At 44.2% G+C, this 13,772-nt stretch overlaps 2 protein-coding genes across 2 annotated transcripts; both read left to right on the forward strand.

Annotated features, from left to right (window-relative positions):
- Positions 1-1,203: 1,203 nt before the first annotated feature.
- Positions 1,204-5,074, forward strand: si:ch211-199f5.1 (protocadherin-8). The gene is made up of 3 exons (XM_054787179.1): positions 1,204-3,807; positions 3,894-4,092; positions 4,168-5,074. The coding sequence occupies exons 1-3, from the start codon at positions 1,378-1,380 to the stop codon at positions 4,479-4,481; spliced, it is 2,943 nt and encodes a 980-aa protein (XP_054643154.1). The 5' UTR covers positions 1,204-1,377; the 3' UTR covers positions 4,482-5,074.
- Positions 5,075-6,744: 1,670 nt separating this feature from the next.
- On the forward strand, positions 6,745-13,589 carry cnmd (chondromodulin). The gene is made up of 7 exons (XM_054787545.1): positions 6,745-6,822; positions 6,937-7,062; positions 9,113-9,253; positions 9,375-9,488; positions 9,585-9,738; positions 11,307-11,482; positions 13,362-13,589. Exons 1-7 carry the CDS (start codon positions 6,754-6,756, stop codon positions 13,587-13,589), a joined length of 1,008 nt encoding a protein of 335 aa, XP_054643520.1. The 5' UTR covers positions 6,745-6,753.
- Positions 13,590-13,772: the final 183 nt, after the last annotated feature.

Here is a 13,772-nt window from a genome sequence, read left to right on the forward strand (position 1 = left end):
GACTTTATTACTGTAATATTATAATGTTATTTGATAACAACCTAACTTTATTTTGTTTTGGTTTTCTCACATTATGACTTTGACAAAATAACACACTTTTTCTTTCATATTTCAACTCTCTGCTACTAAAATGACATTATTAACCGTCAATAATATTATTATTAAGTTTATTCTTGTGAAATTGTGCCTTTTTTTCTCTTAAGATTTTAACTTCATCCTCATAAAGTTTTTGTGTTTTTCATAATATTACGACTTCTTTAACATTATGCCACTAAAATGATGTTATTTTTTCCTCGCAGTATTACCACGTTACTCTCACAAAATGGTGACTTTTTTCTGTTATTGTTAGATCACAAGTATATTTTCTTAACATTGGAACTCGTTTCTTGTCAACTTACTGTCGATTTTTCCATTTTTGCTCTTATCCTTTTATTTTGTTTTTTGTTTTCTTGCTAAATTGTGTTTTCAGAATGTGTCTCGGGCCGCGCTTCAGCTACAGCTTTGTGTTATGGATGATGCCGAGGGTCAATAAAAAACAAACCGCCGGTGGAGTATGGCCCCCGGGCCGCACTTTGGACACCCCTGCTCTAGGGAATGAGTGGTATCAGGAGATACCAGCATTCGCATGCAACCGAACATAAGGCTCAGTTGCACAACACAGGAGAGAAAGGACAAGGAGACCCGGCAGGGAATCACACCCTCATGGGACGACTTATATAAATGAAATATGCACCTAACAGGAAGATTTATGAAACAAATGCATGCATTAGCAAAATCCCTGTACTGTAGTCATTTGCCTTCTGCTGGATGGAGCGGGGAAGTGCACCACTTGCACTGATGCCATCATCTACGTGGGTCATACATTAGCATGGCACCTTGGGGGGTTGCTATGATATGCTGTGATGTTTCCTCAATTGATTCCTTTCTTGTGCCAGCTTGACATGCAATTATTTCAGAGAAAAAACGTCCTGAAACACGAACGTACACACACTACAGTATAGTTAGAAAAACCGTAAGAAGAGGAAACAAATGTTTTGTAGAGTCGGTGAAGGCTGCAACAAGGCGATAAAGAGCAACTGTGTGATTGTGTTCTTCTTTACATGCGCAGCCCCAACAACAGGCTCGCATGTGTGCGTCTCTGATATATATTTATATATTTTTGAAGGCGGGGATTGGCCACACTTGGTGTTATTAGCACACGACGAGCGCTCCAAAGCCGACAGTGTAAAATTCGGAGGTGCTGGAGGTTGGAGTCGACACAGCAGTGAGTGAGTGGTGCTGCTGCGTGTGCGTAAAGGCGCAAAGTAACTTTCTCCCTCTCTCAGTACGCGGAGAGCTCGCTCCAGAGGTGGACCTCTCTCTCCTTTCCTGCACCTGATGGATACTATCAAGATGATATTTATCACTTATTACCACTGGTGGATATTTGTGCTCTCGCTCCACCCGTTTTTATGCGCTTCTCTGGCTCGGACCGAGGGGAATACGATCCGTTACCAGTGCAACGAGGAGGAGGCGGCGGGCACCGTGATAGGAAACCTGGCCAAGGACATGTCCTTGAGTCTGCCTCACTCCTCCAGGACCAATTTCAGGATGATGAGGCAGTTTAATGACTCATTCATCAGGGTGCGGGAAAGCGACGGGCAGCTGAGCGTCGGCGAGAGGATGGACCGGGAGAGGATGTGCCGACACACTCCACAGTGTCTCGTCACTTTCGACGTAGTCAGTTTCTCCAAAGAGCGCTACAAATTGATCCACGTCGAGGTGGAGATTAAAGACATCAACGACAACTCCCCGGAGTTCCCCAGCGCGGAGTCAGTGGTGGAAATCTCAGAGAACGCAGCCGTGGGCTCTCATGTTCCTCTGGACCCGGCCGTGGACGCGGACGTGGGATCCAACTACATCCAAAGCTATCAGATTTCTGTCAACAGTCACTTCACTATCGACGTGCTCCTGAGAGCAGATGGGGTTAAATATGCGGAATTGGTGCTAATGAAGGAGCTCGACAGGGAGACCCAGGCGTCCTACTCCCTTGATCTGGTCGCCACAGATGGTGGAAACCCATCCAGGTCCGGGTCCACCAAGATAACTGTCAGAGTGACAGACTTTAATGACAACAGTCCGGTTTTTGACCAGAACAGCTTTTCTGTGAGTTTGCCAGAGGACGCACCTGTCGGCACCGTAATCCTGGACCTGAACGCGGAGGATGCCGATGAGGGTCAGAACGGTGAGGTGGTCTACGGGTTTGGGAAACAGGTCTCTCACTTGATCCGGGAGCTTTTCCGTGTGGATAACAGATCAGGCCGCTTGACGCTCAGGAGCCCAGTGGACTTTGAGGACAAGCGTACATACGAGCTGGACGTCCAGGCGACCGATTTGGGACCCAACCCGACCCCCTCTGTGTGCAAAATTGTCATCCACGTCACGGACGTCAACGACAACGCACCGGAAATCAGCATCACCCCCATGACCTCCATCACCACGGGCACGGCGCACATCAGCGAGGCGGCGGAAAAGGACAGCCTGGTGGCGCTGGTCACCACCTCGGACCGGGACTCTGGGGTGAACAGCCAGGTCCACTGCACCCTCTACGGCCATGACCACTTCAAACTGCGGCAAGCCTACGAGGACAGCTACATGATAGTGACAGCAGCCCCTTTAGACCGGGAGAGGATCAGTGAGTACAACCTCACAGTCATGGCGGAGGACTTTGGGTCACCCCCTCTCAGGAAGATCACCCAGTACACCATCAGAATCAGCGATGAAAATGACAATGCTCCACATTTCACCAAACCCGTCTATGAAGTGTCTGTGGCGGAGAACAACGCCCCAGGCGCTTACCTCGCCACCGTGGAGGCCACAGACGCCGATTTGGGCAACAATGGCAAAATCACCTACAGGCTTGTGGACAGCCTCATCATGGGCTCCCCTGTGAACACGTTCGTCTCACTTAATTCCGTATCGGGGTCCATCTATGCCCTAAGAAGTTTCAACTACGAGGTCATGAGGCAGCTCGATGTCCACGTACAAGCCAGCGACGGCGGCTCCCCGCAGCTGCAAAGCACGGCTGTCATCCGCTTAAAAATAGTCGATCAGAATGACAACGAGCCTTCTATCATCGAGCCGCCACTCTATAAGGGCTCTGCTGATGTCTTCCTGCCTAAAGACGCCCCCCCGGGGTACGTCGTCACGCACATAAAGGCCACCGACGCGGACGAGGGCCTCAATGCACACTTGTCCTATAAGATCACAGAGGGGGGGCTGCTGGGCTTCTCCATCGACAAAGACACGGGGAAGGTGCACGTGAGCCGACAGCTGACGTACGACCTCACCGACAATGTCAAAGCGGTGGTGTCGGTCAGCGACGGCGGCTCCCCTTCGCTGACCTCCACAGCCATCATCCACTTCAATTTCATCGAGGGCACCGTGCCCAGCATGCCCTCCTCCGCTCACGATGAGTATCTCTTCGAGTGGGACACCTCCGTGGCCATCATCATCGTCCTGGCGGGGAGCTGCTCCCTGCTGCTGCTGGCCATCATTCTCATCACAACCATTTGCAGCCGACGGAGGAAAGAGACGCGGGAGGGCTACGATGAGCGAGCTGAGGCTCCCAAAAAAGCAGAGAACACGGAAAGCGGTGGCATTGATTCGTTGATTGGCGACCACATGGGGAAAACCTTCGAGCCGCATCCCTTTCCTGAGCAGCTGCCGCTGGCTGCCGGCAACGCAACAGAGATGGCCTGCGAGGACGGATGTCAGGCGGCGGGCGTGTTTGAGCCCAGCAACAGGGTCATGGAGGGGAAACTAAAGGTAAGTGAATAGAAGTGGGTGGGGTGGTGGGGGGTGGTGGTGGAGGAGTGTTATGTTGCCTCATTTGTTTTTCCTGTGACCTTCAGGGCTACTCCACTTTACCCGGATACGGGAAGGAAGCCTTGAGACCAATAACAATATGGAAGGGTAATTCATTCACAACCATCTCGGCGAGGGACCCTCACATCAGCGGCAAGGACAGCGGAAAAGGGGACAGCGACTTCAACGACAGCGATTCCGACATAAGCGGCGACGTGCACAAGAAAGACTCGCCACCCACAAATGGTGAGTGTCACATAGCAACACGGCAACAATTAAGCATGCACAGAGGTCACGTTAGTGTGTTACTATCCCCCGCAGCTCTCTGGGCGTGCACAAGCGAATGCAAAGTGCTGGGACACTCGGATAGATGCTGGAGCCCCTCAGCCACCAGGCCCAACACCAGCATGGCCTCTGGGCCTAATCTGTCCACCTTCTCCAGGATGGCTTCGCTTCCCCGGGACACCAGGAGGGAACACTACTATCCGTCGCACGTGCCTAAAGGCAATGGCCTGCAAAGTGTGTATGAAAAAGTTCAACACCAGGAGTTTGATTATATTCTTGTGGGCCCCCCCACACCAGCCAGAATACAGGAAACGGATGAGATCTCCATCCCAGAGTACACAAACTCTTAAAAAAAGACGGCAACTGATGTACTTTTTATTGTGCAGTACATCTTAATGACTCTACTGTATGTTGTGACTTGTAGTATGTCATTTGTCTGTTGTAAGATCATGTGTAATATGCAAGATTTTTGTACATTAATAATATATTTTTCATAAGGCTTCAATGTAAAAATGACTTTTATTATGACTTTTCAAGAGCATGTGATATTTAAGTGAGGACTTGGGAGCATAAAGGGGCTCTTCTGCTGTGATAAACAATCAATATGAACGATGTTTGTGCTAGATAGTTCTCTTTTTTTTGGTCACATTGTTGCACAAATAAATTGTGAAAAAAGAATGTTTGTGTTGCTGTCACATCCACTTATCTGACAATTTAGTAGCAAATCAGACAAAAAGTCACGATTCCTTTAAAGTGAGCAATTTTCAACATGACACACAACAGAATGGTGAGTCCTGCCCTGCACAGTCCACAAATACGGCTGACGCACTGCGCTACAAATGTATTCTTTTTGGAATGAAAATGCTACAAATTGTCAACATTTTCTGTATTATTATTTCTGCCAAAAAAAAAAAAACATTCTGGTAAAAAAAAAAAAAAAATACCGGCTTCTCTAATACTGATAACATTCCTCAAAGTGCATATTTTCCCATAAAAATGCTATAATTTCTAAATATTGTTTTTTATTGACAACTATTTTCAACCATTTAATGGGAAAAAAAACTTGCGAAATATGTAAATTTTACAATAATTACTTTTTGTAGAAAATTCCACGAAATTCTCATCAGAGTAGCTCAATCTGATAACATGCCTGTGCTAAAAATATTATATTTTGCCACAAATTTTTTTCTGTCAATTAGGAATGAAATTTGCTTATTTAGAATTTATACACATACTTATTTTATTTTCATAAATGTATTTGACCAAAAAAAGGCGCCATTCATTTTGGCACAAAACATTTCTTTAATAATTTTCATGAATGTAATTGCCCTTAAAATATGTTTTTACATTTGCAATGTGCATTACTTTTTGTAAAAAAAATCCACGCTCTCATGACAACAATATAGCTACTCATTTATTTACTTATTTTCATAAATTGAACTGACAAATGAACCCCCGAACACACGAAACATGTCAACTTAACAAGTATTACACTGCGTTATTATTTGCATGGATTTTTAACAATATTATATTCTGCCACAAAATGGCTGTAATTTGCTATTTAGTGACATGTATTTCTTTATTTTTTTCATGTAACTGACAAAAAAACCAGCTAAAATAAGATTTTTACTTACTATTTTGCTGCTGTTTAGTACATTGCATTGCTTTTTGCACAATAGATCCTCACAAGAGACTACACGTGACTAACATCATCTAACCAAAGAAAATGTATTTTGCCATAAAAATGTAATATATAAATAAACTGTAATTTTGAATATATTTATTATTTTTTCATTTTTACATTATAAATTGAAAAAAACAAACCCTAAACCCCTAAAATATGTCAATATTCCAGTCATTGCGGCGCATTACTTTTTGTACAGAAGACTAAATTATCGTGAGTGCAGGCTCCATCTAAACAATCTTAGGTTGGCCTCCAAATATGCTCCTCTCCGAACGTGAAAACATGCAAAAGACAGCGTCATAGTCATTCCGGCAGTTCCGTGTGCCGCCTCCCTCCAATTTGCATGCAAATACTGCGTTGTTGATCAAATGCGCTCACAATTGCATATTTTCTCGAAAGGTCAACTAACTCCATCACCTTTCTGATTGCCTTCCAGCATACCAATTATCCAGAAAATGAGGTTCAATCTGTTTCCAAGCAACAGCAGCACTGCATATTTGACTCGCTTACCCTGTTTGTTTTTTTGGGGGGGGTTTTGAGCCATGAGATCACATGACTCACCCTGACCACCAAGCTACCTTTCAAAGCAGAAAATGAATGAATGAATGTTTTTGATTGTGTGCTGTGATTACAATCCGATGCTGCGGATCACAGAGCTAATTAAACTATTAGGCCGCATTATTCACACGGGAGCAAACAACAACAAGCTTTCCACTAGCATGGCATCGGCATTTGAGCTCAGACTCCTTTAGTTTGACGTTACCGCGAGGTGGCCATCTCGCTTTGGGCACCCACAGGTAACATCAAGACCAAAAGAATTCATCTCAGCTGCACGTCATTCACAGAGCCATGTTAAAAAAGAATCTTGGAGCGCAGAGAAACTCTCCTGTGAGAGGAGCAGGAGCGTTTTAGAGCGAGGAAGACGAGTAGAGGGCATCATGAAGGAGACGATGGAAGAACACCCCAAAACGCATCAATCTGGTTGTTTTGAAACCCTCACACCATGGGTAAGACATACTGGAAGCTTCACGGGTTCGTGATGAATACTTAACCTCGCTGCTGGCACACGTATACGACAATTAACCAGTGTGTCTTAATTGGTTCTTTTGAATTTCGGGAAGGTCCAAAATCCCTCAGGGGCCGGTCGGCTGCTGAGATATGGAGCTGTGGTTCTCATCGTCGGCGCCGTGTTGATGATCTGTGCCTCCATGGCCGCTCTCCTCCTGAGGAAAGAAAGCGAGCGGAATGTAAGTGTTGACGACTGACAAGCTGAGGAACGATACGACACGAGAATACTCAAGGAAAATGCTCATAGTTAAGTTCTATGCTGACACGTCACAACGGAAGGTATCTCCAGGGGCTTTCCATGTTCCTCATACACCGAGGGCCACATACTGAAAAATGAAAGGATGAAAGGGCCACGTTGATATTTTGTAAAGCACCACATGTAGATATGCTATAAGTTCTATATATTCCCAGAAAAAAAGCATCTCAGCTTTGTGATATGGTTGGAAAAAATTATTAGGGTGAACTTTGGTCTTTACTCCTTTTTTCCCCATTTTTGCTGTCGTTGTTGGGTTTGTTTTTTTTACATTTTCCAAATTTTTCAACTTCCTTTATAAATAATATTTGTACATTTTCTTCTCATAATATTTTGGCTTTATTCCCATAATATTATACGTTTTTCGGGGTGCTGAGCTAATGACTGGAAATCAAACCTGCGTCGACTGCACAAAAGGCAGCAGTTTGTACTGCAGTACACTCACCACTTCACGTTCCAACTCCACGGCTTCACCCTGTCATGCTTTTCAGAATAAATTAATAAATGATCATGTATGTGGTTGACTATGGCTGGATGGATGGATGGATGGATGGATGGATCTTTGCCTAAATTAAGCATTTTCAAACTTAAAAATGGCCAAATGAAGTAAAATACAAATATAAGGCATTCAGTAATATGTAGTTTTCTACACTGGTCACTAGGTGGAGGGGGAGGAGGGGGAGGAGTGAGCTGTGAGCTGTGTGTCAAAAATAGAACATTTTCAAAAATAGTTTTACTTGCGGATTTCCGGCATTCGATGGCAGGCTTGGAACGAAACCCACGTGAAGAGCAGGGATCTACTTTACACTAATCCCTCATTTATTGCAGTTAATGTTTGAAGTAGGATTCCATATTTATAAATGTTTTTTTCAAAACAACATTTTTGTAGTTTCAGAATTCTTTTTAATTCTGTTTTTTTAACATCACTAGAGCCCTTCAGAGATGAACTAACACCCCTACAGTCAACTTTTCACGCATATTACCCAGTACTGTAGACATAAGGAGCGTAAATAAGCCATTTAAGACATAAATAAGACGTGTGTGTTGCTATAAATGTGTTCTAGTGCAAGGAGAGCAGAGTGGCCGGCGGACAGGAAGTGACATCAAGGCGTTCAGAGTTGAGTTTTAGCTTGGCCTGAAAAAGTGCAGCAACAGTAGCCTGTGTTGTCATTATGGGTTTAACAGGAATTATTGTGTCTGTTGTGACAAATTTGAATATTTCTTATATTATATTAATTTGAATATTCTTATATTTTCTTATATTTGAATGCCTTATATTTGTATTTAAGTTCATCATCAACACGCTTCATTTAGGGAAAGATTGCATCAAATTTGATTAAACTTGCATATCTTTTGACCACAAACAGCATGTTTTATTAATATGTTTTTGAAAAGCTGTGATAGAGTGAAGCCGCAAAATTCATCAAAATCTTTTAACGAGCGATACTAAAGACTCCACAATGTCTTTCAACTTGACAATCCAAGCCCCGTTAACTTCTCCGTTGTGATCATGATTGGCTGCAGCTTGTAGTTTCTCTCTATACTCAGATACAGATGCAGAAGATGACGAAAATGAGGAAGTCGGTTATGTAAATGATGCCGAAGATGAGATTCAGGAGGCCCGAGCATCGTCTTATAATGAGACCCTCCGATCAATCACCCCAATGCAAATGTGTATTTTTGTGTTTGCCATGGAAATGTCAAAGCACATCAAGTGCTTCTAAGCTCAGCACATCAGAAGTGTTTCAGTATTGACACGCGTCTTAATGAGCTCACCTGTAAGGCAAAGATGAGCAGCAGGCTCGCCCCCCCATGGTGCCTCGCTTGGTTCCTGCTGAGCCCAAAGCGCACAGGACTTCTTGAATGGGAGCCAACATGATTAAAGTAAAAGCAGCATCATTTCTGCCACTCTGCATTTCTCCGGCTTCCCACTTGACTAATGAGTCGTTTAACGTTCTGTTTCTGAACACTCGCAGGTGTACAGTGTTCATTACAGCATGAACATCAACGGGGAGGCCAGGGAGGGCTCTGTGGAAATTGATTCCGACGACAACGTGGAGAGGTTCAAAACCAGGAGCGGAGACGAGGAGGCCGTGGAGATCCGTGACTTCCAAAGTGTGAGTGGATTTGTCCTTTTCCTTCTGGCTTCCACGGAAAGAAACGGTTCAGCCGAGGTTCAGCATGTGTGCTTTCGCAGAACAGTGAGTGTAAACATGGCATCTCTGTGATTTGGCGCAGGGAATAACTGCAATCCGATTCTTCGGGGGAGACAAGTGTTATATAAAATCCCAAATCAAAGGCAACCTTCCGCGAATGGGAGCTCACAACAAAGAGTCACTGATGTCTGACCTGGTATATGCGCTCTGCTTTCTACTGAATGTCACCATTTCACAGCTTCATCTGCCAACGTGTTTCCAGGGAGTTTTCTTCTTCTGTTTGTCCTGCCAGGCTGACGAAGACATGCCAGTGAGGTTTGATGACGAGTTCCTCATATGGGTATCTTCAGAGCAGCCACTGAAGGACACCGCTTTCTTGAGCCGCAAGATTCTGGCTCTGTGCGAGGAGCTTCCTATTTACTGGCTCCAACCTCTCATTCCCAAAGGTTTGCCGTCTTTTTTCTCCTTCTTGAAATAAAGTGATTCACAGCATTCCAAAGTCTGGGAAAACCTGACCTGATATTACCAAGCTTTGGTCTATTTCAAATGTCTTTCATAGTTTATTCCATTGATGGCAGTGCCCCACTCGATCCCCAACTAGGACACTGATATTTTACATTTAATACAGAGTACTTTGCTCAATTGTAAAATTAATTTAGATTATTAAATCATTCAAAGGTCGGGAGATAATGTCAAATCAAGTTTTTTTTTATCAATATACTAACATCAGATCTCAATACTGTTCCAATTAAAGCCTCGAGTCAGTTGGGTCTCCAATAGTCGTCAAGGGTGTGGTCTACAAAAACAAATAACCGTCAGGGTCTCTGGCATGAACACCTGTGGCTGTAGGCAACCTCTTGATGTCGTTTTTCGATTAACTCCACAAGATGGCTGCTTTTTGCTGGCATCCCGCAGCTTTATCTACCTCTGCATGAGCTTTAAAATATCGGCTGCGGTACTTAACTGTTGGCGTGAAACCCATGCGTGTCATACATGTCGTTTGCAATCAACTCATCAATGGTATTAAGGCTGTCTGAGCAATTGGTTCTTTATCGCTATTACAACATTGGTTCTGTTGTGGTATTGTGTGATATGCTTAATAAATAAACGTGTGGTCAAAGGGAGCTACATTATCCTTTCCACATTGTCATGCACTCCAAAGCATTATTCAAGTTATAAAATGAAGTTGATATGTACTATAATCACTTTTCATATTTAGAACTAACAGGCTATCTCCAATTGTCACCAGTTTCCAATTAATGTCCTGTCCTTTTTGCAGTTTTGGTAAATAAACAGCTCATTCAGTGCATTTAGCGTGCAGTATGAACAGATATGACGTTAATGACGAGTGTCACTTTGCTTTCCAACAAACTTAAAAATTGAAGGCAGTATTTTGAGTAGATGATTTATGACCAGTAAATCTAATTTTGGTTGACATTGTTGCAGGAAAGTCACATTCAGGCCAGTCATTTTGATGTTAAACTATGAATTAGGCTAGGCTATTGTTTTGTAAATCATTATTCTTATGTATGGTTAACATGCAATAAGACAGTGAATGATTTTCCTACAAATACATTGATGATCGCAGAATCCCTGTGTCACGATGTTATTGTTCATGTTTGATTTTTGATTTTTTTCTGTCTGGATTGCGGTTTTCTGAATATGTAGCCTATATATGTTGTTGGTGCCCCACTAGATTTTTTTTCCACTAAAAACGTCTACTTGTTTATTCTGATATTTGTTGTGACTGCCTTGCTTACGCCATGTGTCGACACACTTGTGAAAAGTCACAGAAGTGAGTGAAACACATGTGAACATCCGACAAAGGCTGGTGTATTGTATTAAAAAAGAATGCTGTTGAAATATGCAAGGCGACTTCATATCACTGCTGCTAATTGAATAATTCAGCACGTCTGAGGAGGTTGCAGCCTATGTAGGATTGCACTCAGGAGGACACGACAGGCGTCTTGCGCTCGCTGACCCAATACTCTGCCTCTTGCGGCTGCCCTGACAGATGGGGAGAGGAGGAAGAGGAGGAGGAGGAGGAACGCTCAGCGGGCCAAGCGGCAGTCCCACGTGGAGGTGTTGGAGGTGGCGGGAAAGGAGGGCTTCTCCAGGTTAGAGGACGGAAGGGAGGAGGGGCCTCAGTCCGACGTGGGCTCGGGATTCAACCCCGAGAATCCCTATCATGTGAGTAGAGCACGTTGTAGTCTAAACAAGGCTTCAAAGCTGGTGAATTTTTTATGAGCCATCAAAAGGCATTTACTGAGGCCTGCAGCAACCCTTGAAAGCAACATCACAACTTCTCTCTTCTACTGATGACTCCTTCATGTGTGTTAGCAAGAACATTTTCATGGTTTAGCCCCATTGAATAACAATGTGGTCATGGAATAACATGCATTTAAAAACGGACGGTGGGTGGATGGATGGATGGATGGATGGATGTAGGTATGTAGGTACGTACGGGCCCACAATAGAGTTGTAGGACAGATGGACACGTGCTGGATCGACGAATAGAAAGAGGAACAGTTGGTAGGAGAGCCAATAAATTATAGGTGGGTGGACGGATGGATGCATTTTAGGTCTGAAAGCCGAACAATAAATGGACAAAGGGCTGTACTGATGGGTAAAAAGTCTGTAGGATAACTGATGAATCGATAGGTTTGTCAAATCGAGGAAGGATAACTGTACTGATGTACAGAGGGATGATACAGTATATGGATAGATGAACAGATGATATATTGGTAGGATGGATGGTCCATAAATGATGGGTGGATGGAGGGATTGACAGAAAGACAATAGATACATGGATTATACAACCAATTCATGTATGGATGCTATGCTGGTAGGACAGATGGATGGATGTAGGACACACAAAAGATAGAACTCATGGAAGGACGATAGGTCAGGAGGATGGACACTCAGTAGGTGATGAGTGATTGGACGGATGGACAGACAATAGATAGACAGATAGATGGCAATTGGTCGGAAGGCCGGATGGACGATATGACAGTAGCTGGATTGATAGATGGACAGACAATATACGGATGCTGGAAGGATGATAGCTTGGTAAGACAGACGGCCAATAGGAGCTTGATGGCTGGATGGATGGCTGGACATCAGCAGATTGATGTATGGATGGATAGAAGGACAAACGATAGGTCTGTAGGCCAATGGCCCGTAATGGCATTGCTGGACAGACGACATGTGGATGGATCATGATGGACGAATGGACGACATGTCTGTGGGCTGGACAGACAATACATGGAAGGACAAATGGATGGACAATACAGTATGTCTGCAGGACAGATGGATGAATAGTTGATGGAAGGACAACAGACTGGTAAGACAGAAGGAAGATGGATGAATGGACATTAGGTGTGTTGGACAAATAACGATGATGAATGGATGGCTGGATGGTGGAAGGAAGGTTGGTAGGGTTTCAAATGCATGGGTGGATGATGTGGAGACAATTGATGGATGGACGGATGAATAGGTTGGTAGAAATGGATGGTGGCTGAATGAACATTATGTCTGCAGGACAATGGATGGATGGATGGACGATGTGGAGGCAATAGATGGGTGGAAGGATCAAAGAAGGACAACCGGTTGGTAGGGGAAATGGATGATGGCTGGATGGAAATCAGGTCTGCCGGACAGACATTGGATGGCTGGTTGGATTCAGTGGTTGGATGATCCTTGGATGGTTGGGCAGACAGTATAATGCTAGAGACAGACAGACAGAGGAACAGATGTGCAAAGAGTAAGTAGCATCCAGGAGTTGCATAAAGTGCGAAGAGATCTCCTGTTTAATCTCTCACTTAATCGCAATAATTACAGGTCGCCCGGGCAACAGCTGCCATCCCAAGTTAATAAAGTTCTAAAAGTGAGGAAAAACTCCCATTGCTTATAAAAATTCATATTGCCTAAGAGAACCCCAGTCACATGGTTGGGCGGATGAGACGTTGGGAGTGTTTTTTTTTTTTTTGACACGATATGAATTGCAAATGAGCATGAATTTTCAAAAAGAGCGCTCATCAAAATTAACATTGCTTGAAAAAAACTGCAGCGCAGCGGAGACGCCGGCGAGGGAAACGCTGTGACCTTTGACTCCATGCTGGACCACCAGGGGATCTGCTGCTCTGAATGCCAGCGCGGCTACACGCACTGTCAGAGAATATGCGAGCCTCTGCGCGGACACTGGCCCTGGCCGTACAACTACAGAGGATGCCAGGTCGCTTGCAGAGTCATTATGCCTTGCCGTTGGTGGGTAGCGCGCATTTTAGGTATCGTGTAGGAGTGCACGCAACACTTTTTTTTGTCTAAAAAAGACCCGAAAGGTCTCTAAATTGTAGCTTGTATGCAGCTAGACTTTCCTTTTGGCGTTAACTTACTTACTACTTACTAGCATGACAGAAAACGTGAGAAAACTGGCTTAGCAGCTGTGTGAATGCTGAGAGACAAACATTCCTGTTGACGC

The sequence above is a fragment of the Dunckerocampus dactyliophorus genome, chromosome 9, assembly GCF_027744805.1.
Source record: "Dunckerocampus dactyliophorus isolate RoL2022-P2 chromosome 9, RoL_Ddac_1.1, whole genome shotgun sequence".
Classification (NCBI taxonomy): domain Eukaryota; kingdom Metazoa; phylum Chordata; class Actinopteri; order Syngnathiformes; family Syngnathidae; genus Dunckerocampus; species Dunckerocampus dactyliophorus.